The sequence below is a fragment of the Rhinoderma darwinii genome, chromosome 4 (genome assembly GCF_050947455.1).
Source record: "Rhinoderma darwinii isolate aRhiDar2 chromosome 4, aRhiDar2.hap1, whole genome shotgun sequence".
NCBI classification, from domain to species: domain Eukaryota; kingdom Metazoa; phylum Chordata; class Amphibia; order Anura; family Rhinodermatidae; genus Rhinoderma; species Rhinoderma darwinii.
Window position 1 is genome coordinate 267,541,360 of NC_134690.1, and position 27,188 is coordinate 267,568,547.

Here is a 27,188-nt window from a genome sequence, read left to right on the forward strand (position 1 = left end):
ATTGCTGCTAAAGTTCTAAGCCTTGTAACGTCCTAGAAAAATAAAAGGATGTTCAAAAAAACGATGCAAACATAAAGTAGACGTATGGGATATGTTAAGTAGTAAAATGCTAAATTTTGCAAATTTTCTCAAAATTTTGGTGTTTTTTTTAGAAATAAATGCGGAATTACTCGGCTAAATTTTTTCACCAACATAAAGTACCATATGTCGCGAGAAAACAATCTTAGAATCGCTTGGATAGGTAAAAGCACTCCAAAGTTATTACCACTTAAAGTAACACATGTCAGATTTGAATAATCGGCTGTGTCCTAAAGGGGTTAAAAGAAAAAATGCTGGAAATAGATCACTCTGTGTGTAATGAATCTATACAATATGAGTTTCACTTTTTGAATTGAATTACTGAAATAAATTAACTTGTTGATATTGTAATTCATTGAGAAAGACTAGTATTAGTAAATGGGAAGTTAAAGCAATAGCCCAAATTTGTCTGTCATGTGTTTTTTACTAAGAGATTTAAGTGATTTTTTTACTTCGAGGCTCTGTCACCACATTATAAGTGGCCTATCTTGTACATAATGTGATTGGCGCTGTAATGTAGATTACAGCAGTGGTTTTTATTTAGAAAAACAGTATTTTCACCAAGTTATGAGCGATTTTAGCTTTATGCTCTTTACTTTCTTAATTACGCTTGCTGTGCTGTAAGTCCCACACAAATGTTACCAAAGTGTCGGGATTGTGAATGGACATCCCGTCCTGGCTGGAAGTGATGTCTATTCACTGTCAAGACACTTCAGTAACGTTAATGCGTGAGTATGTGACTGCACATAGTGAACAACGCAGGATCACTATGTGCAGAGTAAATGAATGGGGAGAAGTGTATGACGCTGATTGGTCAGCGTCATTCACTTCTATTTACAACACCCACTGGCTCAAAAGTAAAAACACGCCCAGTTGGGCATTAAGAAAGCAATTAGCATTTAGCTAAAATCGTACATCACTTGGTGAAAATAGATTTTCTAAATGAAAACAACTGCTGTAATATACATTACAGCGCCAATCACATTATGTACAAGATAGGCCACTTATAATGTGGTGACAGAGCCTCTTTAAATGTGATTATAAATTTTAGCCAGATAATACTAAATATCTTGCTAGTAGGACCTTCTGCTTCATCCGTTCATTAAACCCTTTTGCTGTTCATCTTTCTTCTGTATTAGGTCATTTAGAGAGAAGCCCTCAAATCACAAGGTACATTTCATACTTTTTTGTTTTTCTATTCTAGTTACCAGATTTAATTGATGTGATTAAAGTGAAACTTAGTCTAACTGGATTTAAGAATATGGAAATGATTAAAGGTAAGGTGACCTTCCTACCGAGGTACAGTTGTTTGAATGCATTATCTGCTATATTATGTAGCAGTGAGTTCTCTGTAGGAAATCTATTGGTTAAGGGTTGACTGCGTAATTTAAAAACTGAAATAACTGTATTCTTTGTATCAGTGCGTGTGCAGTAGTGAGCAAAAAGCCATAAAAGAAAATGACTTACAGAAGTCAACTGATACGTTCTGGAAATGTCACAGAACTGTCTGCCATAGTTCTATACTATACTATTATCATTCTCATCGATAACCCTTTCATGACCAAGGGTCATTGATGCCCCTGTGTCCAGGTCAAATTTTCTATTTCTGAGAGGCACTTACTTGAATGACAATATCTTTGCAACTGCTTTGAACATCACAACTATTTTACTTAGTTCTTTACAAGACTTGTGAGGCTTTCATTTTCTAGATTAGTTTAATTCCATATTTAACTTTTTACCATTTATGAATGGTAATTTTCTGGCGTAAAAAAAAGTTACAATTATTTTGCAAAATATTTTTAGACTTATTGCCATTTTAACCCTTTCATGCCGACAATCTGTAGATTCACGTCCTATTCGCATATACCCCGTGTAGATAGGATGTGAATCTGCAGACCTCTGCTTCCTCCCTCATAGCGCTGGTGAGATCCCTCTGACGCCAGTGGTGTCAGTGTCCGCGGCTTCCCAGTAACCTGTTCTCTGACAGCCGAACTGATTGGTTCGGCTACAGAGAATATGATCACCATTTTTAACTGTTTCCCGACTGCCCACAGTAAATTCACGTCGGCGCAGCGCCGACCGTGAATTCACAGTGGGTGTTAAAAGCGTGATCTAGGTATTTCAGTGTAGTGCTGATACCCAGATCACGCTGTTAACCCCTGCCTCTTGTCCCGGATACATGATTGGGTCCTGATTGGTTCAGGTCCCGATCGTGTGATCGCAGGGAAAGTTTGTTGTAGCAACACACTGGAAAGTTTGTTGCTACAACATACTTTCCCGGGGACCGATTGCGGCTGCTGCCGTCAGTGGCATGGCAAAACCGGAGGCCATACAAGTCCTCATAGGCTTCCTGTCAGTGTGACTCTCGGTTTATAACACGTTACACTACCTAGGTAGTGTAATGTATTATAGCAGCTGTCAGTGCTGCAGGTCTAAAAGTAAAAAAAAAAAGTAATAAAAGTGTAAAAACAAAAAAAGCTTTTTTCCTATAAGATTTTTATTATAGGAAAAAAATGAAACCGTTAAAAAATTGACACAAATTTGGTATCACTGCATTCGTAACGACCCAAACTATAAAACGATAATATTATTTTCCTGCACGGTGAACACCGCAAAAAAAAATTAAAAACAATGCCAGCTTCACTATTTTTTTGGTCATCACCCCTCCCAAAATATAGAATAAAAAGTGATCAAAAAGTCGCATGTAAAAACTACAGATTGTCCCGCAAAAAACAAGCCCCCTACACAGCTTTTTTGACTGAAAAATAAAAAAGTTATGGCTCAGAATATGGTGACACAAAAAAAGAAATAATTTTATAGAAAAGTGATTTTATTGCGCAAACGCCACAAAACATAAAAAAATCTATATACATATGGTATTGCTGTAATCGTATCGACCCGCAGAATCAAGTAAAATGTCATTTGTAGCGCACGGTGAAAACTGTAAAAAAAAAACATTGTCAAAATGTATGTTTTTTTTTTTTTTTTTTGTTACTTTGCTTGCCAAAAAAATCAAATAAAAAGTGATGTACCCTAAAATTGTACCAATGAAAACTACAGATTGTAACGGAACAAACAAGCCCTCGCACAGCTCCGGTGGAGAAAAAATAAAAAAGTTCTGGCGCTCAGAATATAGCGACAGACATTGTGACACTGGCCACATATCTATGAATTATTATTTATTTACCCCATTATTATGCCCTGATGTTCCCTGCCCTGCCCCCACATTATAAACTGAAATATCAACTAAACTCCAAACCGAACTACTACCAAGCAAAATCTGCGCTCCAAAAGCCAAATGGCGCTCCCTCCTGAGCTCTGCCGTGGGTCCAAACAGCAGTTTATTACCACATATTGGGTATTGCCATAATCAGGAGAAATAGGTTTACAAGTTTTGGGGTGCTTTTTATTCTTTATTCCTTGTTAAAAAAAATATATATATTTTTTCAAAAAAAATTTGATTTTCATTTTCACAGACAAACTCCAATAAATATAGCAAAAGAACTGTGGGGTCAAGATGCTAACTATACCCCTAGATAAATTCCTTGAGGTGTGTAGTTTCCAAAACCATGTCACTTTTGGGGAGTTTCCACTGTTTTGGCACCACAAGAACGCTTCAAAACTGACATGGTGCCTAAAATATATTCTTAAAAAAAATGAGGCCCCAAAATCCTCTAGGTGTTCCTTTGCTTCTAAGGCCGGTACTTCAGTCCATTACCACACTAGAGCCACATGTGGGATATTTATAAAAACTGCAGAATCTGGGCAATAAATGTTGTGTTGCGTTTCTCTGGTAAAACCTTCTATGTTACAGAATTTTTTTTTATTACAAATGACCCTCTTCCCATTGAAAAAACTAAAGTTGGATACAAAATGGCCGACTTCAAAATGGCCGCCATGGTCAACACCCAGCTTGAAAAGTTTCCCCCTCCCATATACTAATGTGCCACAAACAGGAAGTTAATATCACCAACCATTCCCATTTTATTTAGGTGTATCCATATAAATGGCCCACCCTGTAGATACATTTAAAATTAGAAAAATCATAATTTTTGCAAATTTTCTTTACATTTTAGTGTTTTTCACAAATAAGCAATGAATTTATTGACCAAATTTTTCCACTAACAAAGTACAATATGTCACGAGAAAACAATATCAGAATCGCTTGGATAGGTAAAAGCATTCCAGAGTTATTACCGCGTAAAATGACACACGTCAGATTTGAAAAAATGGGGCTTGTCCTCAAGGGCCAAAATGACCTTTGTCCTGAAAGAAAAAGTGGCCAATGTTTAGCGAAAAGGGATGGGGCAAACTGCGGCCCGAAAAATGTCAATAGTTAACGCCATAAATTATTGCAGAAACTAGGCCACCTGTAGCTGGCGTAGATTTTACTTTGTGGCGCAGGGACAGCAGAAGAAACAACAAATTTATAAAGAGGTGTGTGCCTCTTAATAGGTTTGTCCCATTTTACTACTGCAGACTTCAATCTAAGGCTGGCGTTCTTAGTAAATCTGTTCTAATGTCTGTGAGGGGGTAGATAAATCATGGGAAACTGCTACATTGTTATTCCGCACTCAGCAAGCCATGACGGCATCAAAACAGAGATGCTTTACAGAGCTGGGTAACATAATGAAAATAAAGAATAAATACTTCTGAACTATGGTGGCATCATCGGAGCATTTAGACACACAAAGCAGCTTTTCTGTATTTTTCATGAGCTCGGAAATCCCTTTTAATACTAAACATTCCCATTCTGTTCTGTCCTCCCAGCATTCAATTGGCAGCCTCTTTAACTCTTTCCTTTTGTTCCAGAGGCATTAGAGATGTGCCGCTCCGATTAGAAGAGAGGACAGAGAAGCTGTCTGATAACATCTGAGCTGTACTCCATTATTGGGCAGAGCATTAAGTTTACATTTAGTTTAGCCCTCTTGTCCAATCATTAACCTGGAATAGGCTTTCTAGCTTTTCCAACGGCTTTCCTTTCAAAGAAATCCTTGTTCTACTGCAAGGTTGTTTTTTTTATTTTGTTTACACTAGTAATGTTAACCCCTTCCCTCTTTAGCCACTTTTGACCTTCCTGACAGAGCCTCATTTTTCAAATCTGACATGTGTCACTTTATGTGGTAATAACTCCGGAATGCTTTCACCTATCCAAGCGATTCTGAGATTTTTTTCTCGTGACACATTGGACTTTATGTTACTGGCAAAATTTGCTCGATATGTTCAGTATTTAATTGTGAAAAACACCAAAATGTAGCGAAAAATTGCAAAAATTAGCATTTTTCTCAATTTAAATGTATCTGCTTGTAAGACAGGCAGTTATACCACCCAAAATTGTTGCTAATTAACATCCCCCATATGTCTACTTTAGATTGGCATTGTTTTTTGAACATCCTTTTATTTTTCTATGACCTCACAAGGCTTAGAACTTTAGCAGCAATTTCTCACATTTTCAAGAAAATTTCAAAAGGCCATTTTTACAGGGGCCAGTTCAGTTGTGAAGTGGCTTTGAGGGCCTTATATATTAGAAACCCCCAAAAAGTCACCCCATTTTAAAAACTTCACCCCTCAAAGTATTCAAAACAGCATTTAGAAAATGTCTTAACCCTTTACACATCACAGGAATTAAAGCAATGTAGAGGTGAATTTTACAAATTTCCTATTTTTTTGCAGAAATAAATTTTTAGTACAATTTTTTTTATAACACAGAAGGTTTTACCAGAGAAATGCAACTCAATATTTGTTGCCCAGTTTCTGCAGTTTTAGGAAATCTCCCACATGTGGCCGTAGCGTGCTACTGGACTGAAGCACCGGCCTCAGAAGCAAAGGAGCACCTAGTGGATTTTGGGGCCTTATTTTTGTTAGAATAAATTTTAGGCACCATGTCAGGTTTGAAGGGCTCTTGCGGTGCCAAAACAGTCAAAATCCCCCAAAAGTGACCCCATCTGGGAAACTACACACCTCAAGGAAATTATCTAGGGGTACAGTGAGCATTTTGACCGCACAGCTTTTTTACAGAAATTATTAGAAGTAGGCCGTGAAAATTAAAATCAACATTTCTTCAAAGAAAATGTAGGTTTAGCGATTTTTTTTCTCATTTTCACAAAGACTAAAGGAGAAAAAGCACCGTAAAATTTGTAAAGCAATTTCTCCCGAGTAAAACAATACCCCACATGTGGTAATAACGGGTTGTTTGGAGACACGGCGTGGCGGAGAAGAGAAAGAGCGCTATTTGGCTTTTGGAGCTCAAGTTTAGCAGGAATGGTTTGTGGAGGCCTTGTCACATTTACAAAGCCCCTGAGGGGACAAAACAGTGGAAACCCCCCACAAGTGACCCCATTTCGGAAACTACGCCCATTGAGGAAATTATCTAGGGGTATAGTGAGCGTTTTGACCCAACAGGTTTTTTGCATAAATTATTGGAAATAGGCCCTGAAAATGACAATCTAAATTTTTTCAAAGAAAATGTAGGTTTAGCTAATTTTTTCTCATTTCCACAAGGACTGAAGGAGAAAAAGCACCGTAAAATTTGTAAACCAATCTCTCCCGAGTAAAACAATGCCCCAAATGTGGTAATAAACGGTTGTTTGGAGACACGGCAGGGCTGAGAAGGGAAAGAGCGCTATTTGGCTTTTGGAGCTCAAGTTTAGCAGGAATGGTTTGCGGAGGCCATGTCATATTTACAAAGTCCCTGAGGAGACAAAACAGTGGAAACCCCCCACAAGTGACCCCATTTTGGAGACTACACCCATTGAGGAAATTATCTAGGGGTATAGTGAGCTCTTTGACCCCACAGGTTTTTTGCAGAAATTATTGGAAGTAGGCCCTGAAAATAAAAATCAACATTTTTTCAAAGAAAATGTAGGTTTAGCTTATTTTTACTCATTTCCACAAGGACTGAAGGAGAAAAAGCACCACAAAATTTGTAAAGCAATTTCTCCCGAGTAAAACAATGCCCCACATGTGGTAATAAACGGCTGTTTGGAGACACGGCTTGGCTTAGAAGGGAAAGAGCGCTATTTGGCTTTTGGAGATCACATTGAGCAGGAATGGTCTGCGGCGGCCATGTCACATTTGCAAAGCCCCTGAGGGGAAAAAACAATGAAAACGCCCAAAAAGTGACACCATTTAGGAAACTACACCTCTTGAGGAATTCATCTAGGGGCGTAGTGAGCATTTTGACCCCACAGATGTTTCATAGATTTTATTAGAATTGGGCAGTGAAAATAAAAACAATCCTTTTTCTTCAATAAGACGTAGCTTTAGCGCAAATTTTTTCATTTTCGCAACAAATAAAGGAAAAAAAGAACCCAACATTTGTAAAGCAATTTCTACCGAGTACGGCAATACCCCATATGTGGTCATAAACTGCTGTTTGGGCACACGGCAGGGCTCAGAAGGGAAGGACCGCCATTTGGAGTGCAGATGTTTCTGGATTGGTTTCTGGGCGCCTGTGGGCCAAAAACAGTGGAAACCCCCCAGAAGTGACCCCATTTTGGAAACTACACCCCTCAATGCATTTACCTACGGGTGTAGTGAGCATGTTAACCCTGCAGGTGTTTTGTAGAAATTAGTGTGAACTCGATGTTGCAGAGTGAAAATGGGATTTTTTCCACAGATATGTGGACAATATGTGGTGCCCAGCTTGTGCCACCATAACGAGACAGCTCTCTAATTATTATGCTGGGTTTCCTGGTTTTAGAAACACCCTACATGTGGCCCTAATCTTTTGTCTGGACATATGACAGGGCTCAGGAGTGAAGAGTACCATGCGGAGTGGAGGCCTAATTTGGCGATTTACAAAGTATTGGTTCACAACTGCAGAGGCTCAGATGTGAAATAATAAAAATAAACCCCTGGGAAGTGACCCCATTATGGAAACTGCACCCCTCAAGGCATTTATTAAGGGGTGTAGTGAGCATTTTCACCCCACAGATCTTTTCCATAAATGAATGCGCTGTGGATGGTGCAAATTAAAAATTTATATTTTTCCCTAGATATGCCATTCAGTGGCAAATATGTCGTGCCCAGCTTATGCCACTGGAGACACACACCCCAAAAATTGCTAAAAGGGTTCTCCCGGGTATGACGGTGCCATATATGTTGAAGGAAACTGCTGTTTGGGCACGCTGTAGGGTTCAGATGGGAGGAAATGCCATTTGGCTTTTGGAGCGTGGATTTTGCTTGTAGTAGTTTTGCTTGGAGTCTTACTGGTGTTTCCGTTTATAATGTAGGGCATATGTAAGCCGGGCGGAGTATATAAGGGGCATAGTCAGGTGGTATAATAACGGGGTAAAAAAAACCAATAAAATAATCCATAGATGTGTGTTACGCTGTGACACAATCCTTTCCGCACCGGCCGGTGTCGCACTGATAAATGGTGTCATTTCTTATCCCCCTTTTGGTCCGCACTCGGCACCTTTGTAGTTTGGGGAATTTTGCTGGGAAAGTGTTGTCCTGGTATAATACGGGCACCGTCGCTTCCAGCGGATATGTTTGGGCTCTCCCCTTCCTGGTTCCCTAATTTTAGGTCCTTGAAAAATCGCCTCTTCAAACAGAAGAAATGTTCCCCTCGGGCACAACTGCATATTTTTTTATTTCCTGACTTATTGGAGCCATAACTAATTTTATTTTTCATAGACGTAGCGGTATGAGGGCTGGTTTGTTGCGGGACGAGCTGTAGTTATTATTGGTACCATTTTGGGGTACATGTGACTTTTTGATCACCTTTTATCCTATTTTTTGGGATGCCAGGTAAACAAAAAAATGCAATTCTGGCACAGCTTTTTTCGTTTTTTTTTTATACAGGGTTCACCACGCATTATAAATTACATGTTAACTTTATTCTGCGGGTCAGTACGATTCCGGCGATACCTAATTTATAGAACTTTTTCATGTTTTACAACTTTTTGCACAATAAAATTACTTTTGTAAAAAGAATGTATTTTTTCTGTCGCCAAGTTGTGAGAACCATAACTTTTTAATTTTTTTGTCGACGGAGGTGTATGAGGGCTTGTTTTTTGCGGGACGAGCTATAGTTTTTATAGGTACCATTTTTGGATACGTGCGACTTTTTGATCACTTTTTATTCTAATATTTGTAGGGCAAAGTGACCAAAAAACAGAAAGTCTGGTAACGTTTTTTACGTTTTTTTTTTTACGCTGTTCACAGCGTGCAATAAATAATATAATATTTTGATACCTCCGGTCGTTACGGTCGTGGCGATACCAAATACATATGGTTTATTATTATTTTTCAATAATAAAGGACTTGATAAATGTAAAAGGGGGATTGTGTTTTATTTGATTACTTGAAACTTTTATTGTTTTCAAACTTTTATTTTGTGCACTTTTTTTTACACTTTTTTATACTTTTTTTACACTTTTTCTCAAGTCCCACTAGGGGACTTGAAGTTCCAACGGTCAGATTTTTTTTTTTCTAATACATTGCACTACCTATGTAGTGCAATGTATTAGATCTGTCAGTCATTCACTGACAGCAAGCCGATTAGGCTTCGCCTCCCGGCGGGGCCTAAATCGGCTTCCGTAATGGCAGAGCGGGAGACCATTGTGTCTCCTGTTGCCATAACAGCAGTCGCCAGTCCCGATTGCCTGTCAGGGCTGGCGATCTGCTAGTAACCGCTACGATGCAGCAATCGCTTTCGATTGCTGCATCGAAGGGGTTAATGGCAAGGATCGGAGCTAGCTCCGGTTCCTGCCGTTACAGGTGGATGTCAGCTGTACAGTACAGCTGACTTCCACCGCTGATGACGCCGGATCAGCTCCTGACCCGGCGCCATCTTGCCGACAGCTACGGAAGCCGATCAGGCTCCGCCGCCGGGCGGATCTTGACCGGCTTCGGTGCTAGGCAGACCGGGAGGCCAGTATTAGGCCTCCGGTTGCCATTGCAGCCACCGGAACCCCGGCAATTTCATTACTGGGGTTCCGATGAGCTGAAAACACCTTAAGTGCAGCGATCGCGTTTGAGCGCTGCATTTAAGGGGTTAATGGCGGGGATCGAAGCTAATTTCGGTCCCCGCCGTTACAGCCGGATGTCAGCTGTAAGATACAGCTGAGATCCGGTGATGATGGGACCGGCTCAGCTTCTGAGCCGGTCCCAAACATTTGGCGTACATGTACGGCAAGATGCGGGAAGTCAATACTTTCCATGACGTACATGTACGGCAAATGTCGGGAAGGGGTTAAACTGCAGATATCCTTTAAAGAAGAAATGTTATTTAATTTCTAATACTTTTTAAACTTTAGTACTGAACATTTTCATGATTTTTATTTTCTAGGGTCTCTGGAGGACATATCAAGTTCTTTATCAGCACCCTTGTTAACCATGAATAACAAAATCTCAGTTGACCTTGGAGAATCATGCTTGGTTTACTTTAAAAGTGCCCTTGAAGTCCCTAGACTTTACAGAAGAACAAACAAAGTTAGTATCTAGACTTTGTTTCCATTAGATAAAATAAACCTTTTTTCTCATTTGTATCATTGGGGGGGGCAACATGGGTATAGGCTCTTGCCACTATGAGGCTGACACAAGGTAGGAAGATGTGTTGGCTTCGCCCAGGCAGGCCAGAGCCCCACAGACACTGGCTTAATCAGTTTTAGCTTAGTGTCTGTAGGAGGCAGACATGATCTGATTTTCAGGTCTGGTGTTATTTCTTATTTTAGTTAAATTTATTTATTTTCTCTCCTTTTAGCTGCAGTGGGTTTTCAGCCCGGTCATCAACCTTGCCAACCCCCCTGCAGGTGCCGAATAACCACGCAGTTTTTCTGCACTGCCGGTCACCTAACCTACATTTTTTTTTTGGGGTTTATTAACAAGAACAATAAGACATTGACCGTCAGATAAAAACTGTAGCAGCATCATATACAACATTTCCAGCATGACAGAAAGATCCCAACATAACATCCCCCCCCCCTCAACCCCTGCGCAGCCCCCTATTAGCATCTCTAACAGTTACACTTAGTACAAGATCCGTTCCATTAGCAGGACCCAACGTTTCCTCCCCAGTCTGCTCTTGATGTGACTACATATGATCCTTTATAAGACTTGCGTCCGTATTCTGCACAGTTCAGATGACAACACCTCTGGCAAGCCAACCATTTTCCCCACTGCTTACCAAATTTCTTCACATTACCCCTTTTCGAAAATATTTTATATTCCATCAGAATATTGTGATTCACCATTCCCACAATTTCCCTCTGCACGAGAGGCTCCACATCCAATCGGTGTTTAGCGATGCACTTTCTAGTCTGATATAAAAAAAATTCAATTGCCAAATATTCCAACCTGTCACCCCCCAGTTCTCCCACAAACCCCAGTAACAACACCTTTGAATCCGCCGCCAATTCCATACCATATACCTTTTTTATCAATTCCAATATCTCCCCCCCCCCATAAGGTCCGCAAGGCCCCACATCTCCAGAGCATATGATAAATGTCCGCCTTCTCCGGACACCTAGGACACTTAGCATCCGATCTAAGCCCCATCTGTTTTAGCACCCAAGTGGTTTCGTAAACTCGATGTATCAAGAAAAGTTGCGACCTCCTCTGCGCCATACTGAGAGAAAGATGGTAAGATGACGCTAAGATCTCCTCCCACTCCTCTTTGGGCAAAGATCCTATATCCCGCTCCCATTTCACTCTCACCAGCTTCATAGGATCTCCCAAGTCTTTGGATAACAAGCTCTTATAAGCCATTGAGATCAGACCTTTTGATGTGTCTGCCTTAACCACATATTCTAAGACCCCCATCGCACAAACAGTCAGATCCACCACAGCTGCCTGCAGGGCATGACGTATCTGCAGATATTGGTAGAACATATTGTGTGCCAGTTGGAATTGGTCTTTCAACTGCTGAAAGGACCGCAGTGCGGTATCATCATACAACTGACTCAGTCGTACAACCACTGCCATTTCCCATTTTTGCATGCCCTCCAATTGATACAATTCCCACAGAACCGGATTATGCCATATGGGAGTATATTTAGTACACATCCCTATGCTCAAGATTTGTTTACATTGCCACCATATTTTATGTATCAGGAGCAATGTTGGTTTAGTACTTGCTATTCTCTTGTAGGTATGCGCTTCCAGCCCCTCCAGCGGATTAAGCCCTCCCCCCACATACGACAATAAGCGTGCACTAGATCCTCCTTTCTCTTTGTCCTCCCACCTTTTAAAATGTTGGCCCTGAGCAGCCAAGTAGTATATCCATGCATTTGGCAAGGCTACACCCCCCTCATCTTTTGGCGATTGTAGTTTCTCCAATTTTATTCTAGGCATCCCCCTTTTCCAAACCAGATCATGAAAGAGATTATGCAGTCGTCTAAACCAGTGTTTGGGTATCCATACCGGGGAGTTGTGGAGAATGTACAGCACCTGGGGCATAAGAATCATCTTAATTAAGTTGGTCCTCCCCAAAGCAGAGAGAGGGAGTCTATTCAAGGTCTCCACCTTAGCTTTAATCTTGGGCAACAGTGGCAAGACATTTAAAGTCATATAATCTTTAACCCGAGACGTCGCCTTAACCCCAAGTACGTAAACTCCGATACCACCGGGATACAGGGTCCCATTCCATTGTCCACAATATTGACCGGGTCAAGTGACATAAGAGCTGACTTGTTCCAATTAATATTTAACCCTGAAAATACGCCAAATCTAGTGATCGTGTCCAGTACCAAAGCCAGAGTGTTCTCAGTGTCTGTCAGGTATATCAAAATATCATCCGCATATAGAGCGATTTCTTTTCCTCCATTTCCCCATATTTCAAACCCCGTATGCGCTCCTCCTGTCTTATGAGGCAAGCTAACGGTTCCACTGCCAGAGCAAATAGCAATGGTGACAGAGGACACCCCTGGCGCGTTCCCCTAGCCAACGGATACCTTACAAACAGCGCTCCATTCACCCGTATTCGGGCCGTAGGAGCCACGTATAACAACTGTACCCACTTCACAAAATTACGACCAAATCCCATCTTACCCATATCCTTCCATAAATACCCCCATTCTACACAGTCAAACGCTTTATCATCATCTAGTGTTAGCACAGCTCTCCCCACAGGGTCGTCCGGTACTGCCTGAAGATTAAGGAATAATCGCCTAAGATTTACAGCTGTTGGCTTGGATGGCATGAACCCCAATTGGTCGTCGTGCACCACCTTATTTAGTCTTAGTGCTAAAACCTTTGCCAGTATTTTAATGTCTGATGTCAGCAAGGATATTGGTTTATAGGATTCCGGTAATTGAGTATCCTTCCCCTCCTTAGATAAGACCACTTTTGTTGCTTCATATAAGGAATCAGGTAATTTGCCTCTTTCAAAACTATCCAGCAGAGTGTTTAAGAATTGTGCAGCCAATTCATTCCTATATTCCTTATAAATTTTCCCAGGCAAAACATCTGGACCTGGAGCTTTCTCAGTTGCCATATCCCCTATTGGCCCTTTCCAGTTCCTCCAGGGAAATAGGTGCCTCCAAACTTTCTCTGTCCTCAGAACCCAGAATAGACAATTGAATGTGCCCCAGATAATCCTCCAGTTGCACTCTCGAGGTATATAGGTCAGTATAAAACTGTTTAAACACTTGTAGAATTTGCCCCGTGTCCGTCTCCACCCTCCCCCTAAGGCCATGAATGATGTTATTGCCCCCTTATGGCTGTGCCATCCTAGCGAGCAACCTCCCAGCAGTCTCCCCTCTTCATAATATTTCTGCTTAAGAAACAATCTTTTATTATCAGCCGTCGCCAGTTGGTGATTTTTCAACAGCATCTGAGCCTCAACCCAATGTCTAAGTGTGTACTCTGAACCCTCTTCCACTTGTCTCCCTTCTGTTTCTACCACCCGTTCCATCAGACTGTCCCCCAATTGCTGAGACCTGGTTTTTATCCGCTTAATATTCTGGATGAATACTCCTCTCAGCCATGCCTTCATGGTTAGCATAACTTGAACCCAGTACACCCCTAACTTTTATACCGTTTCATGCACTATTGTGCGCTTTGTTGTTTTTTTTTCCCTCTCATTTGTCATGCCTTCATGGCGTCCCATAGAACCCCCTGTGGTACCGAATCAACATTAAAAGTAAAATATTCCCTTATCCGGTCTAGTAACTCCTTGCCATCCATCAGTTTCAACCAGAACGCATTCAGCTTCCATTTCCCAGAACTTCTGACAGGCCGTTCACCCACTTTCAACGTCACCACCACCGGAGAGTGGTCCGACAACACCCTCTGTAAATATTCTATTTGTGTGACATAATACACTGCCGAAGCCGAACATACGATCAAATCAATACGAGAAAGTGACTGAAACGTGGACGATGCACACGAGTACTGGCGGACGACTGGGTGTTTATCCCTCCAAATATCCCGTAGTCCCATTTCCACAATTAACCTCCCAAATGCTGTCATGTCCTCCCCTTGTTCCCCGCCACCCCTATGAAATCTATCCAACCCCTCGTACATCACCGCATTAAAGTCCCCCATCAGGAGTAACGGTACCTCAGGCAAAGTTGAGATTTTTTCCGTAACTTTCTTAAGTACAGTGCTAGAATAAGGCAGAGGAATGTACAGTACCACTAAAATACATTCCCAATGATATATGGTGCAGTGCACTCCCACATACCTCCCCTTACCATCAGTGAATGAAGAATGACAAACAAAAGGAAGACTCCTATGTATCAGCAGACTCACCCCCCTAGAATAGGTTGTATGGAAGGAGTGAAACCCATGTGCGATCCAGACTCTATGCAATAAGGACACCGAATCCCTAGTCAAATACATCTCTTGTAACACCATAATCAGGGCATTTTGTTGGTTAACACAGTCAAAAATCGCCTGGCGTTTCCTAGGTTCCCTTAGTCCCCGGACATTCCAGGATATACATTTAACCGATCCCATCAAGCATCATAGCATAAAGAAGTCTGCTATTGAGCCGAACCACTTTGACCGAGATACTGTGCCGTGCACCCCAACCCCCCAACAAAACCTCCCCTCCGAAAAGGGTTAGAGCGACATACTCTGTCCCTCCTATCCAACAGAAGCACACCTGAGTGTGAACATACTACGTGCCTTAAAGGCAAATCTAACCTGACCATGTAACGTTCTCACCACTCACAGCAAGTGGTGACTCCCACTGTTATGCATAGGTAATAAACAATCCCACACAATCAACAGATATTACAGTGAAGTTTGTTACCCAGTAGTTGACCCATAATACCAGTTCTATCAAGTACAATAGCTTTGTAAAGGATATCACTCTGCCAAGCTCGATTTAAGGGTGCTCGTACAGATGTAAACAACAGAACATAGTATAGAATACTACAGTCCCACAAAAAACAGCATTTCCTCCGAACTTCACCACCGAAGCGGGCTCTCACGCGTCCTCCAGTCCAGCAGGTCTCCGCAGTCGATTCTCGTTGCAGTCCAGCCATCTGGCAGCCTCCCTAGGCGTCTCAAAAAAGGAAGCAGTCCCAAAAGCAACCACTCGCAATTTAGCTGGATACATCATAGAATATTGAATATTCAGGTCTTGTAAGCGTTTTTTTAATGTCCCAGTATTGCAATCGCTTTTTCTGCACGTCCGCAGAGAAATCCGGAAAAAAGGACACTTTAACGCCATTAATGGATATATCTTGCCGCTCCCTTGCCTTTCGCAATATCCGATCTCTGTCCTTATAATGCAGCAGCTTCACTAATACCGGTCTCGGGGGTCTCCCCGGCGGTCTCGGTCTGGTAGGTACTCTGTGCGCCCTCTCGACAGCAAATAAAGGGGACAGTTCCTCTCGGCCAAACTGTTCCAGCAGCCATTTTTCAAAAAAACTCATCTGAGTTAGTGCTCTCCACTTTTTCCGGCACTCCAACCAAGCGCACTTGTTTCTGCGTAGCCGATTCTCTAAATCATCTGCCTTAGCCTGAAGGGCTAGCACAGCCAGTGACTGCACATCTCGTCGTAACTCCGGAATAGCATCTTCAACCTCAGACACTCTCCCCTCAATAACTGTTGTACGTTCTGCCACTTTCTGTAAATCATTCCTCAAAAGCAACATGTCCTCCTTCAGGCCTCCCACCTGACCAGTCAGAATGGAGAGAATCGAGGAGTTCTGCTTCACTGCAGCAAGTATGTCTGTGAGGGACGGCTCCTGCCCCTTATCCTTTCTGTGGTGCATTCTTCCACCATCATGAAGCATTTCCCGCCGCTGACTACCCAGCTCTTCCTCCTCTTCACTCACCGCATCGTCCTCCTCCAGCACAGAGTAGCGTGAGCCATAAGATGGGCTGCCTGTCTTTCCACCGCTAGCCACAGGTGTCCTGCCCGCTGCTGAGCTGCTTGCACGTGGTGTTCTTGCAAGTCTCTCCAGCCGGTCTGCTGCTTCAGAGCGCATGTGTCTGCTCCGGCAGTCTTTCTCCTCAGCGCCATCTTGGATTCCAGGCCCCGGACTCACCAGCGGCGTTTTTTGTTTCTTTGAGCGGGTCATCACAGCCAAACTGATCGGCACAGTCACCTCCAGCTTCACAGCAACCAATTCGGTAAGTATTACCCAGGTAAGTAAAGGATAAACGTGATTATCAGGATGGACACAGCGGGAGCTCCAGCCACACACGTCTGCTTACATCTGCTGCTAGGCCACGCCCCCTCTAACCTAAATTTTTACATCTTCAGGTGAAGTGCCACTAGCCCCACTATCAGTGCAAGGTTACTGAAGAGGTGACCCTGCGCACACCCGAAGGCTGTGGAGGGCGATTATGAGAATCTCCATCATTCTGTTCTATGGGCAGAGAGTCATGGTCCAGCGTTGTCAGTGGCCCACATACCAGGAGTAGACAACTGGGCCACAGACTTCCTAAGTTTAGAGAAGCTGGACCCAGCAGGGGAGTTTCTTCACCCAGACGTCTTTCACTGCCTATTCGTGAAGTGGGGCTCAACGGATGTGGATATCTTTGCATCACATCTCTACCACAAGGTTCCAACCTACGTTGCCAGAGCAATGGAATCCAGGGCCATCGCAGTCGACGCACTGGTCCCTCCATGGTATGAGTTCTTTCTCGTGTATCTGTTCCCTTCCCTTCTTGCCCTGAGTGTTTAAGAGGGAAGACAGTCCCACAATCCTGTTGGCGCCGGATTTGCCTTGTCGGGATTGGTACGCCAATCTAGGCTACCTGCTCACTGACGCACCCTGGCACTTTCCCGATTAATCTGACCTTTTCCAAGGTCCACTATTTTATACCACTTCAGATGTGTTTAAGGGCGTGATTGACTCCTGTCTTTCCTGCAATCAGGTCTTCATCTGGGACTTGGATTGTCTTCGCTTAAGGTTCAGGTTTCTGCTTTGTCCACACATTTTCAGCTGACACTAGCCCTTCATTTTCAAGTAAATATTTACCTGCAAGGAGTGGCTCATGCTCTCCCTTCATTTAGACAACCCATTAAGCCTTGGGATCGCAACTTGGTTCTGGAGAATCTTTAGATTGTTGCCTTTGAACCCTTGCGGTAAGTTTCGCTGTGTTTACTTTTCTAAAAAGGTCACCTTCCTGATAGCTGTTCGCTTCATCAGAAGAGTTTCGGAATTAGCTTCCCTTTCCTGCATGTCCCCCTTTTTGGTCATCCACAAGAATATGGTGGTTTTCCGACCTATGCCTTCCTACCGTACGTCATCCCGGGCTTCCATATCAACGACTAGATAGTCTTCCCTTCTTTCTGCCCTTCCCATCCAAGGAAACAGGTTTCACATTGCCTTGACGGGGTGAGAGCAGTCTGCATCTACTTGGCTGCAACAGTGTTTTGACACTTATTTGTTGTTGTAGAGGGGCCACGCAAGAGCTCGGCGTCATCCAAGGCTACCATTGCATGTTGGAGACGTTCTGTGATTTCAGATTCCTATCAGTCCCTGGGTAAAGTTCCTCCCCTTTGGGTCACTGCCCATTCTACAAGGGCTGTTGGTGTCTGCTGGGTGGTCAGGCATCAAGCTTCAGTTGCTCAGGTATGCAGCGCTGCAACATGGACTTGGCCTTTACCAAGTTTTACCAGATCCATTCTTTGGTCTCCTCTGATGCCAGTCTTGGTCGCAAGGTGCTGAAGTCGGATTGCATGCCTGTACCTTTTCTATTTTTTTTGCACCCTTTGGTACTGCTTTAGAACGTCCCATGGGGCTGTGTCCCGCAAAAATATAAATGAGAAAATTTTATTTTTGTACTCGTTCTTTAAGGGACACGGAGTCCGCCCTCTTTTGGTTAGTTCCAAGCTCAGGACCTGTTGTACTAGCTGTTCTGGTTGGTTTTTTCCTGGGACCATGGACATGTTGTTTTGTCTTCTGCTTCCTGTACAAACTGATTTAGCCAGTGTCTGTGGGAGGGGTATGGCTTGCCTGGGCGGGAAAACTTCTTCCTACCTAGTGTCTGCCTCCCAGTGGCAGGGACATATACCCATTTTGCTGTGTCCCTCCAATTAATGCAACGAGAAAAAGATTTTACTGGGAGTACAACAATCCCAAATTTTGTCTGATCTGCAAATTTAATATAATAATGTGATCAGGATATCTTGTTTGTGGCCTACTTAGATTAATATAATGTTGACTAAAGATAAAATGATGCAGTAAAAATCAATCTATCCGCATATGAACACTAGACAAGTGGTTTATCAGGTTGTTGGTTTTTTGTTACAATTGTCAAAATTCAATATTTCGTAATTTTTCTTTTAAAGGGAAAATTTTACTGTGTTCACATAGATTTGTTGCAGACATATCTGCAATTGTTCCATAGATCTGAATGGGATTTGTTAAAATCCATGTGCTTGCTGCAGAATCAACCCCACTCTGATATATGGAACGTATTTTCAATCACAGAAATGTATGCAACAAATCTGCAATCTATGAATATATTCTAATGTTGCATCCAGGTGTAGTGGAAAAAAAACATGCTGATCACGCAGGCAATGCAGGTATGCCCCTGTGATCAGGACAACGACTGTAATACACAGCCAGGGTTGCCAACCTTCAGTAATTTGTGGACAACTGAGCTAAAAATCCCGGATAGACCAAAAATTTTACGGACACATTACAAAATGAAGAGTAAGTGATAATAAAGAGCATAGGTAACACCTTTTTATAAGTGATCACACGAGTGGAATAGTAAAGATGAGTATGGGCACAACTCAAGTTGAATTAAAGTAATACAATTGAGATATTAATAATAATAAACAAAAAACTTGTGCTGCAAATGTGTTAACCACTACACTACAGAGACTGTGATACTCAATACTTTTTGACAGTGTTATAATAAACTTTCCATATAAGCCTTCCAACTAGTACAAGTCAGTCGGAGCACTAAGGCCACCTTATGAAAAGTAAACTTGCCAAGTAGTAGTAGTAGGGTGGTCAATTCAGTAACGGCGGGCACTGTCCGTCTCTCCCGCCGGCGAGGTATGTCAGCCTTGTGGTGGTCGTAACTGGTCAGAGTGAGACTCCAAGTCAGACTGGCTGCCGCTGCATGCAGTATGTACTGGGAGTGACTGTGAGACTCACCAATCCCAGCCCCGCTTGTAGCTTTCCCACGCTTAAGTAGCATGGGACAGCTACAAGCGGGGCTGGGATTCGTGAGTCTGACACTTAATCCACCGCACCAACCGGCCTGGTCTCGGTCTGATCTGAGGTTGTGACGTAACTCGAGGTCAGGACCAGTTGACTCACTGGCACCGACCCAATGACGGTCTGTCACAGACTGTCATACGCTCCTCCACAGCTTTTCCAAGTCCACTCTCCTGTCTCACCCTAATTGCCGGCTGCGGGGGGGTGGACCCGATTTCCTTGTTAGCACTGAGTCCGCGCATGTAAATTTTGGTGCATGCGCAGTGCAAATTATCGGAGGGAATGGAAGAAATCCCGAACAGTGGGTTTTTTTCTGACGGCAGAAAAAAAACACCGGATTTTTGTGGACTGTCCGTAAATTTTCCGGATGGTTGGCAACCCTGTACATAGCCGAAGCGCCACTCTAACAGCGGAGATAAGAGAAACTTCTGATCAGAAATTTTATTGGCTGTCTTACCATATTCCCTGTTGTTTGGACATATTAAGCTATGCCCTAACAACTGCATATGTACTATAATAGGTTAACTTTTTCACTGCCAAAGACTTGTGTAATACATTATGAATTTAAACGCTTGCCTCTACTAGAATAAAAGAGCTAGATCTTGGTATCGTATTAAGGCACAGAATCTTAACTTTCAATTCATTTCAGGATTAAAGCTAGGTGCAATATTTGGGGCACGTCACTAATTTGAAGGGGAATAGTTTTAGTGTGTGTGTGTGTGTGTGTCTCTGTTTGTCTCTCTGTGTCTGTCTGTCTGTCTGTCTGTCTGTCTGTCTCTGTCTGTCTGTCTCAAAGGTGTAAGTGACAGCAGAAAGAAAGAACAAAGCTTGTTCATGTCATCTCTCCCCTGTACAGCCCTCCAGTGACCCCAGGGGGTTGATACAGGAACTTTTCTTTGTTATCACTCCTCTTACCAGTCAGAGAGGGTATGTGCTAACTCAGTGATACATTTTAGGGGGGTCAGGTATGAGAAGTTGCACCCCATCGCCTAAATAGACAATTTGTTGACTCCGTGACTCAAATGTTTACTGGGAACTGGGCATGAAGATTTTTGGTCTCTTCAGCTGATGATTTTGTGAAGATATTTGCATGTAGACATAGGCATAACGGCATGTATGAACTCTGCACATCTTGAACTTTTATTTTTAGGAGATGATGTTCGTCTCAGGCTCTGCTTGGGTCAGACGTTTAGCCACAAGCATGAATTTTTATGCATTTTTTACACAATGTTAAGCTTTGATGCAAAATTGCATGCATGGGTTTAAAGTGCCGGGTGCCATTTTGAGAATTTGTCAGGTATCTACTTTCAGAAAATATGTGAGTGTGCTAGTATAATATGATTATTTTATAATTCGGGTATTCTTTATGTATGTCAAAAGTGTGAAAAATATCACTGCAGTGAAAGGGTAAAAAAAATTCCCGCTGGGATTGGCTTTATCTATAATCCTGACCGTCATGGCCGGCACCCACAAGGGATGATGCGTGCATCATTATGCCGTAATAGTAGCGGTTTGCGGGAATGAGCAGAAAAGGAAACCTGAGCTGTGGTTGCGTTGGACAACAAGTACAGTGTTTCTGTACAATAAATGAATTTCATAAAATCTCTTTTTAACAAATATAACATCTAGCGATAGAGGTTTAAAAATTGCAAAAAAATGCACCACCAAATTACACAGTTGGAATCTAGCCTAGGGTGGGTTTACACGGGCAGATTTCTGCCCATAACAAGTGCCGATCACCGATTTAACAGGCGCTTTTACACAGGCCGATGCTATACTGTATGGGGACGAATGATCATTAATATGATCGTTCAGTCTCCATCATATTGTATCATTGTCAGCAGCAAATCCCCTTTTTACATGATGAGATTTGCTGCCGACAACAATGATTTTGCAGGCTACATAAAAGATGTGATCAGCCAACGAACGAACATTTGCTCGTTTGTTGGCTAATCGCTGCTTTGTTTACACAGGGCAGTGATTGAGAACGAGCGTTCATAAGAAGGTTTATTGGGCCGTGTAATGTGGCCTTTAGGTTCAGTGTCTGTAAATTAAAGTGATCACATGTCATCATAGAGGTAAGAAATAGATTTGATGTGTTTACTGTTCACTACAACCTTTCTTTTATTTCTTTCTGGTAAATCCTCTTTTAATGAAAATATTGGAATTATGTTTTCTAAGGTGTCTGTGGTAAATAAATGTATATTGTGATTTGTAGGAGGTGCCTACGAAAGCGTCTTCCTATGTGGACAATGCTCTCAAGCCACTGTGCCAACTTCAGCATGAGTATGGAAATAAAGTGAAAGTAGCAACCAGACAAGAATGGCTGAAAGGAGCCCTCTCTGAATGTACACACAAGTGAGTAAACTAGCATATCGAAAATATGTAAGGAAAGAATTTGTGACCAAATGGGTGGAAACTACTAAACCTTGTGTTCGGTTTCCATTCGCAAAAACGGACCGTATTTCATGTCTGTGTGCCATCAGTGTGCTTTCCATTTCTGCATCAATGTGCTTTGCGTGTGACATCCGTTTTTCATGTCCATGATTCCGCAAAAAGAGACCAAAATAGGACATGCAGTGAGTTTCACGCAATGGACACTCGCTGCGGGAAGAATCGTGCATGTCTGAATAGCCCTATTGACTTGCATGGGTCCATGTGCTGTCAGTTATTTCAACGGACAGCACACTGATGCGGAACACGCTCGTCTGAATGAACCTTAATGGGGATGGATCTGCTCCTGGGTCAGCTGAGATTAGGAATAGTAAATTTTTAGGATTGTAAAGAGGCCTCTAGCCAATGATTGGACAACTCTTACCAAGAGTCCAATATGTGCACTTTGTTTAGTAAATTGGTGTATAATTGGCATCTTGCCCTTTTTTGATATATTGGTTGTTTATATGGTCGGTCCTGTGCAATAATGGTATTAACAGACAATGGATTATATGTGTTTTACAGGTATTATGAGACTGTGTCTGATGTTCTCAGTTCTGTTAAGAAAATGGAAGAAAGTCTGAAAAGACTGAAACAAGCTCGTAAAACTACAATGTCCAGTAATACTACCAATGGTGGAATAACTGATGACAACAAAATCAGACTTCAGTTATCTCTTGATGTGGAATATTATGTAAATCAGGTATGCAAATTACGTTTAAAGGCGTACACCTTTTGAACTGGATTTTTTTTTTAAATAAGGTCAATCTGTGTTTGGTGCAATTTTATAATTCGTTTTTATTAAAAATAATTAAACTTTTTGAAATACAGCTGTTCTGTATACAGAGCAGCTGTATTGTTCGTAAGAACTGAATCAGTCAGTCCCGCAAACCTGACGTGTTCAGTGTCAGCGGGTCCTTTGTGCCTCTGACACACAGGATTCACCTGTATGTAATCTATCACATCTAAGTTATGAACTTAGATATGATGGATAACAGGTGGATCCTACGTGTCAGAGACTCGTACGATTCAGCAAAAGATAGAGCTGCTCTGTATACCGAATATAGAGCAGATGTGTCTCAAAAAGTAAAAATTATTTTGAAAAAAAAAATATGAACAAAAATAACTAAATATGAGCAAATATTTTCTATATTTGTTTTTGTTTTTTTGCCAGATAAAATAAATTTTATTTTGCCATTTTGGAGCCGCACAACTTAATTTATATGTGCGCAGGAAACCCATTAAGCATAGTTACAAAACAGCTATCTAAGCCTTTAAAGGCTTAAAGCGCCGAGATGCAGCTTCTATATAAAACTAATGCATAGAAACTGCATCTCTAGAAGTAAGCAACATTTTTAATAATAATATATTAGAAATGTTCTTTTGCCATAATACATAAAAAAATTTTTTAAAAGGTACCGAGAGGTTTACAAACCCCTTAACTTATCATCCATATATTTTTACACAATGTAACTGCTGTGAAGCCATAGCCATAATTACAGTATTGTGTGATTGTCCATTTATTCTTATGGAATGCATGGTACACGTACTCTGTCTAACCCTAGAGATTGCATTTTTTTAGTTTTTTTTTAGTTAATGGTACATTTGCACACAAATCCCCAAAAATTCTTCATGTATATAAATGCAATAAAAGCCAAGGTCTGAACTTGTAGGAACCCTAAATAGTGGTAATGGGGAGTTGGTCACAGGGGATCGAGAGAAGAAAAATAGTATTATAAGTGACAGCCAGCACGGTTTTACTGAGGACAGAATTTGTCAAACCAACCTGATTTGATTTCATGAAGAAGTGAGTAGAAACCTAGACAGATGGGCCACTGTGGATATAGTGTTTTTGGGCAAAGGCGTTTGACACTGTCCCTCAGACGTCTAATGGGTAAATTAAGGACTATAGGTTTAGATAGTATAGTTTGTAATTGGATTGAAAATTTGCTCAAGGACTGTATCCAGAGAGTTGTGGTCAATGATTCCCACTCTGATTGGTGCCAGGTTATAAGTGGTGTACCCCAGGGTTCAGTGCTGGGACCACTATTATTCAACTTATTTATTAATGATATAGAGGATGGGATTAATAGCACTATTTATATTTTTGCAGATGACACCAAGCTATGTAGTATTGTTCAGTCTATGAAAGATGTTCGTAAATTGCAAGCTGATTTTGACACACTAAGTGTTTGGGCATCCTCTTGGCAAATGAGGTTTAATGTAAAGTTATGTATCTGGGAACCAACAACCTGCATGCATCATATGTCCTAGGGGGAGCTACACTGGGGGAGTCACTTATTGAGAAGGATCTGGGTGTACTTGTAGATCATAGACTAGATAACTACATGCAATGTCAATCAGCTGCTTCTAAGGCCAGCAAGATATTGTCGTGTATTAAAAGAGGTATGAGCAAGCACCAAAGGGAAGGACCCTAATAGTTGGTGGGCACAATACATTTCAATACAGAGAAATGCCTGCCGGCAAAAAGCCCTGTTTTCCAACTATCACTGGACAAAATAACAAAGTCTTTATTGAATATATAACAAGGAACATACTACATAAAGATTAAAAGTTCAAGTCCATTGCTGACAAGGATCAGCGTAGTGCAATGTATGAAGACTCTATTGTGGGGACATGGAGTGCCGACGGCTGCAGAACGCAACACTCAAAACCACAGTTAAATTCTAAAGATTCAGCAGGGACATGTATTAAAATTTAGGAAGAAGCCCCTCCGACATGTTTCACTACGGATGTAGCGTCTTCAGGGGTATCGGGGCCAATGAAGACTGATACTCCGCTGCCCATCCGTGCAGTATTTACTGACTGTAATTACTGCACGACTTATGCATGGTGCCTTACAGAGGAAAATGCCCCACCTTAAAGAGGACCTGACAGCTCTCTCGTTTCATTTACTTCCCCATAAAATAAAATCTGGAACTTATTTTCTTATGACTCACAGGCATTGTGCTGTCCCTGAATACATTGAATAAAGTGTCTGTGTCCTTACACAGTCTGACACTGTCCAATCAGTGCCAGTTTGTCTAGAATGTTGTAAATTTATTCGTAAATTTGCAGTAGAAATGACAGTAATTCAGGGGAAAAAAAGCACTTTATAGGCAGGAGTGTTTTACACAAAAAATATATTGTATGTGCTTAGGTTAATAATCTTAATTTTTTTTGTTTCCCTATTTAGATTCAAAATTTTGGATTGTGTACGGACGACTTAAAAAGCTTTGCTGCTCTTATAGAGTTGGTTCAAGCCGCCAGGGAGCAAATCATAATGGAATAAAGCAAATATTAAAATGTGATTGTTAAACTACAATGATCTATGTAAACTTTTTTAATTATTTGGTACTTAACAGGTTTTCTATTTTCCTGGGCCCCTAATCACAAGACAGATCTAACTAAAATTGCCAAACTAATGTATCTATAACCATCAGTTTTTAGCAGTGGAAACAAATGATTATACAGTATATTTTATCTTTCTGCACAGAAATGTCTGCTCTTTCCATTCCACCCCCCATTCAATATAATGGAAAGGAACTGTGCAAAGGTGCGAACCTCTCTGCCAGGAGGAGGGTTACCCCTATTCTTTAGATTGGCATAGGTCCCAGCAGCCAGACCCACACCAGTTAAGATATTTATGGTAGATATTATTGATCTTATAAAAAAAATAAAAAATCATTTAATATTTATTTTGTAATCCATGTGGGTCCATGTTCATGTATAATTTAAAGGTTAATGTCCTTATGCTAGTCTTTTTAGAACTTGCACAAATAAATAAATTGAAACATTTTTTACTATTTTGTTAAACTTTTCCTGTTGTATACACATACAGAAATACAGTGAAACATTTTGGCTATGCCAGAAACATTCGTGCTTCCCATTTAAGGTGGTGTACACAAGAATATTGCGCACTGTGTAGTTATCTAAAAGAGACATTTGTCTCCTTTTTAAAGAGTACCTGTCATTTAAATGTTTCCCATAAATCAATAGTACAAGCGTAGATAAGAAACTTTGTAATATGCACTATATGGCTAAAAGTACAGTAAGTGGACGCCGGACCGTTACACCTTGCTTGTTGAATATCCCATTTCAAAACCATAGGCATGTTGGGCCCCAACTCTATATTACAGCCTTGCAGCATTAATATCGATTTGCGGCCTATAAAATGGCTCGTATTTACTGGTGTTCACTGGCTAGTGTCACCCACTATTACTACCTCCTGTTATTAGGGTCACTAGGCTTATGCCTAGCTTTCCCACATTTCCTTTGTATTACGCTTATCCATTTGCCTTATTAGCTAAGTGTGTGTGTGTGTGTACGTGGTGATTCATGACACAATTGTATAGTAAGTAAAGGTTTACTATGAACAATAATCACGCTCCGCTATTAAAACACCAAATACACAAAATATATAGTCACGGTATAGTATTAATATGTATTAAGTACACTGACGTTACACATGGCATAGTATTAATACAATATATTACAATACTATCCTAATACCCACCCACGTATCAAAACATACATATAAAATACAGTACAAAAATGTCTAAGGCAGGCACTGCATTTATACTGCCACATACCCTGTGAAACACAGTAACTCGAAACCAAAGAATGGGTATGTATAAGGCAAAAACCAATAAGTCATGGAATAGCTATGTGAATGTCCAAAATATATTTTATTTGATTAGAACTAAGTATGCTAGCAGAGGTTAAAAACGGCATAGAGAATGCCATATACAAGTCAATGGGAAGGGGAGACAGACCACCATGATAAGTGGCAAACAAAGTAGTAACTTCCACTCACTCACCTAAACCCCTAGAGCAGACGTTCGACCCCTGAGGAAGCCACTTGTTTGCGATACGCGTGGGGCTCTTTCTCTTCCTCCCTCTCCCCTAAAACGGTTCTCACACAGGACATGCTGATCTCATGCTAATTTTGATGCAACATTTTAGTCCTTGTTCCTTTTTCTTTGGCATTCGAACGTCTGCTCTAGGGGTTTAGGTGAGTGAGTGGGAGTTACTACTTTGTTTGCCACTTATCATGGTGGTCTGTCTCCCCTTCCCATTGACTTGTAT

At 41.4% G+C, this 27,188-nt stretch overlaps 1 protein-coding gene across 1 annotated transcript in view; it reads left to right on the forward strand.

Moving 5' to 3' along the window:
• COG2 (component of oligomeric golgi complex 2) overlaps positions 1-25,425 on the forward strand; it is a 128,465-nt gene extending 103,040 nt beyond the window's left edge. The window contains exons 14-18 of the mRNA XM_075862463.1: positions 1,283-1,355; positions 10,376-10,518; positions 21,886-22,025; positions 22,626-22,803; positions 25,297-25,425. Coding sequence (XP_075718578.1) covers positions 1,283-1,355; positions 10,376-10,518; positions 21,886-22,025; positions 22,626-22,803; positions 25,297-25,392 — 630 coding nt within the window. The 3' untranslated portion in view covers positions 25,393-25,425. The remainder of the gene's footprint in view (positions 1-1,282; positions 1,356-10,375; positions 10,519-21,885; positions 22,026-22,625; positions 22,804-25,296) is intronic.
• Positions 25,426-27,188: the final 1,763 nt, after the last annotated feature.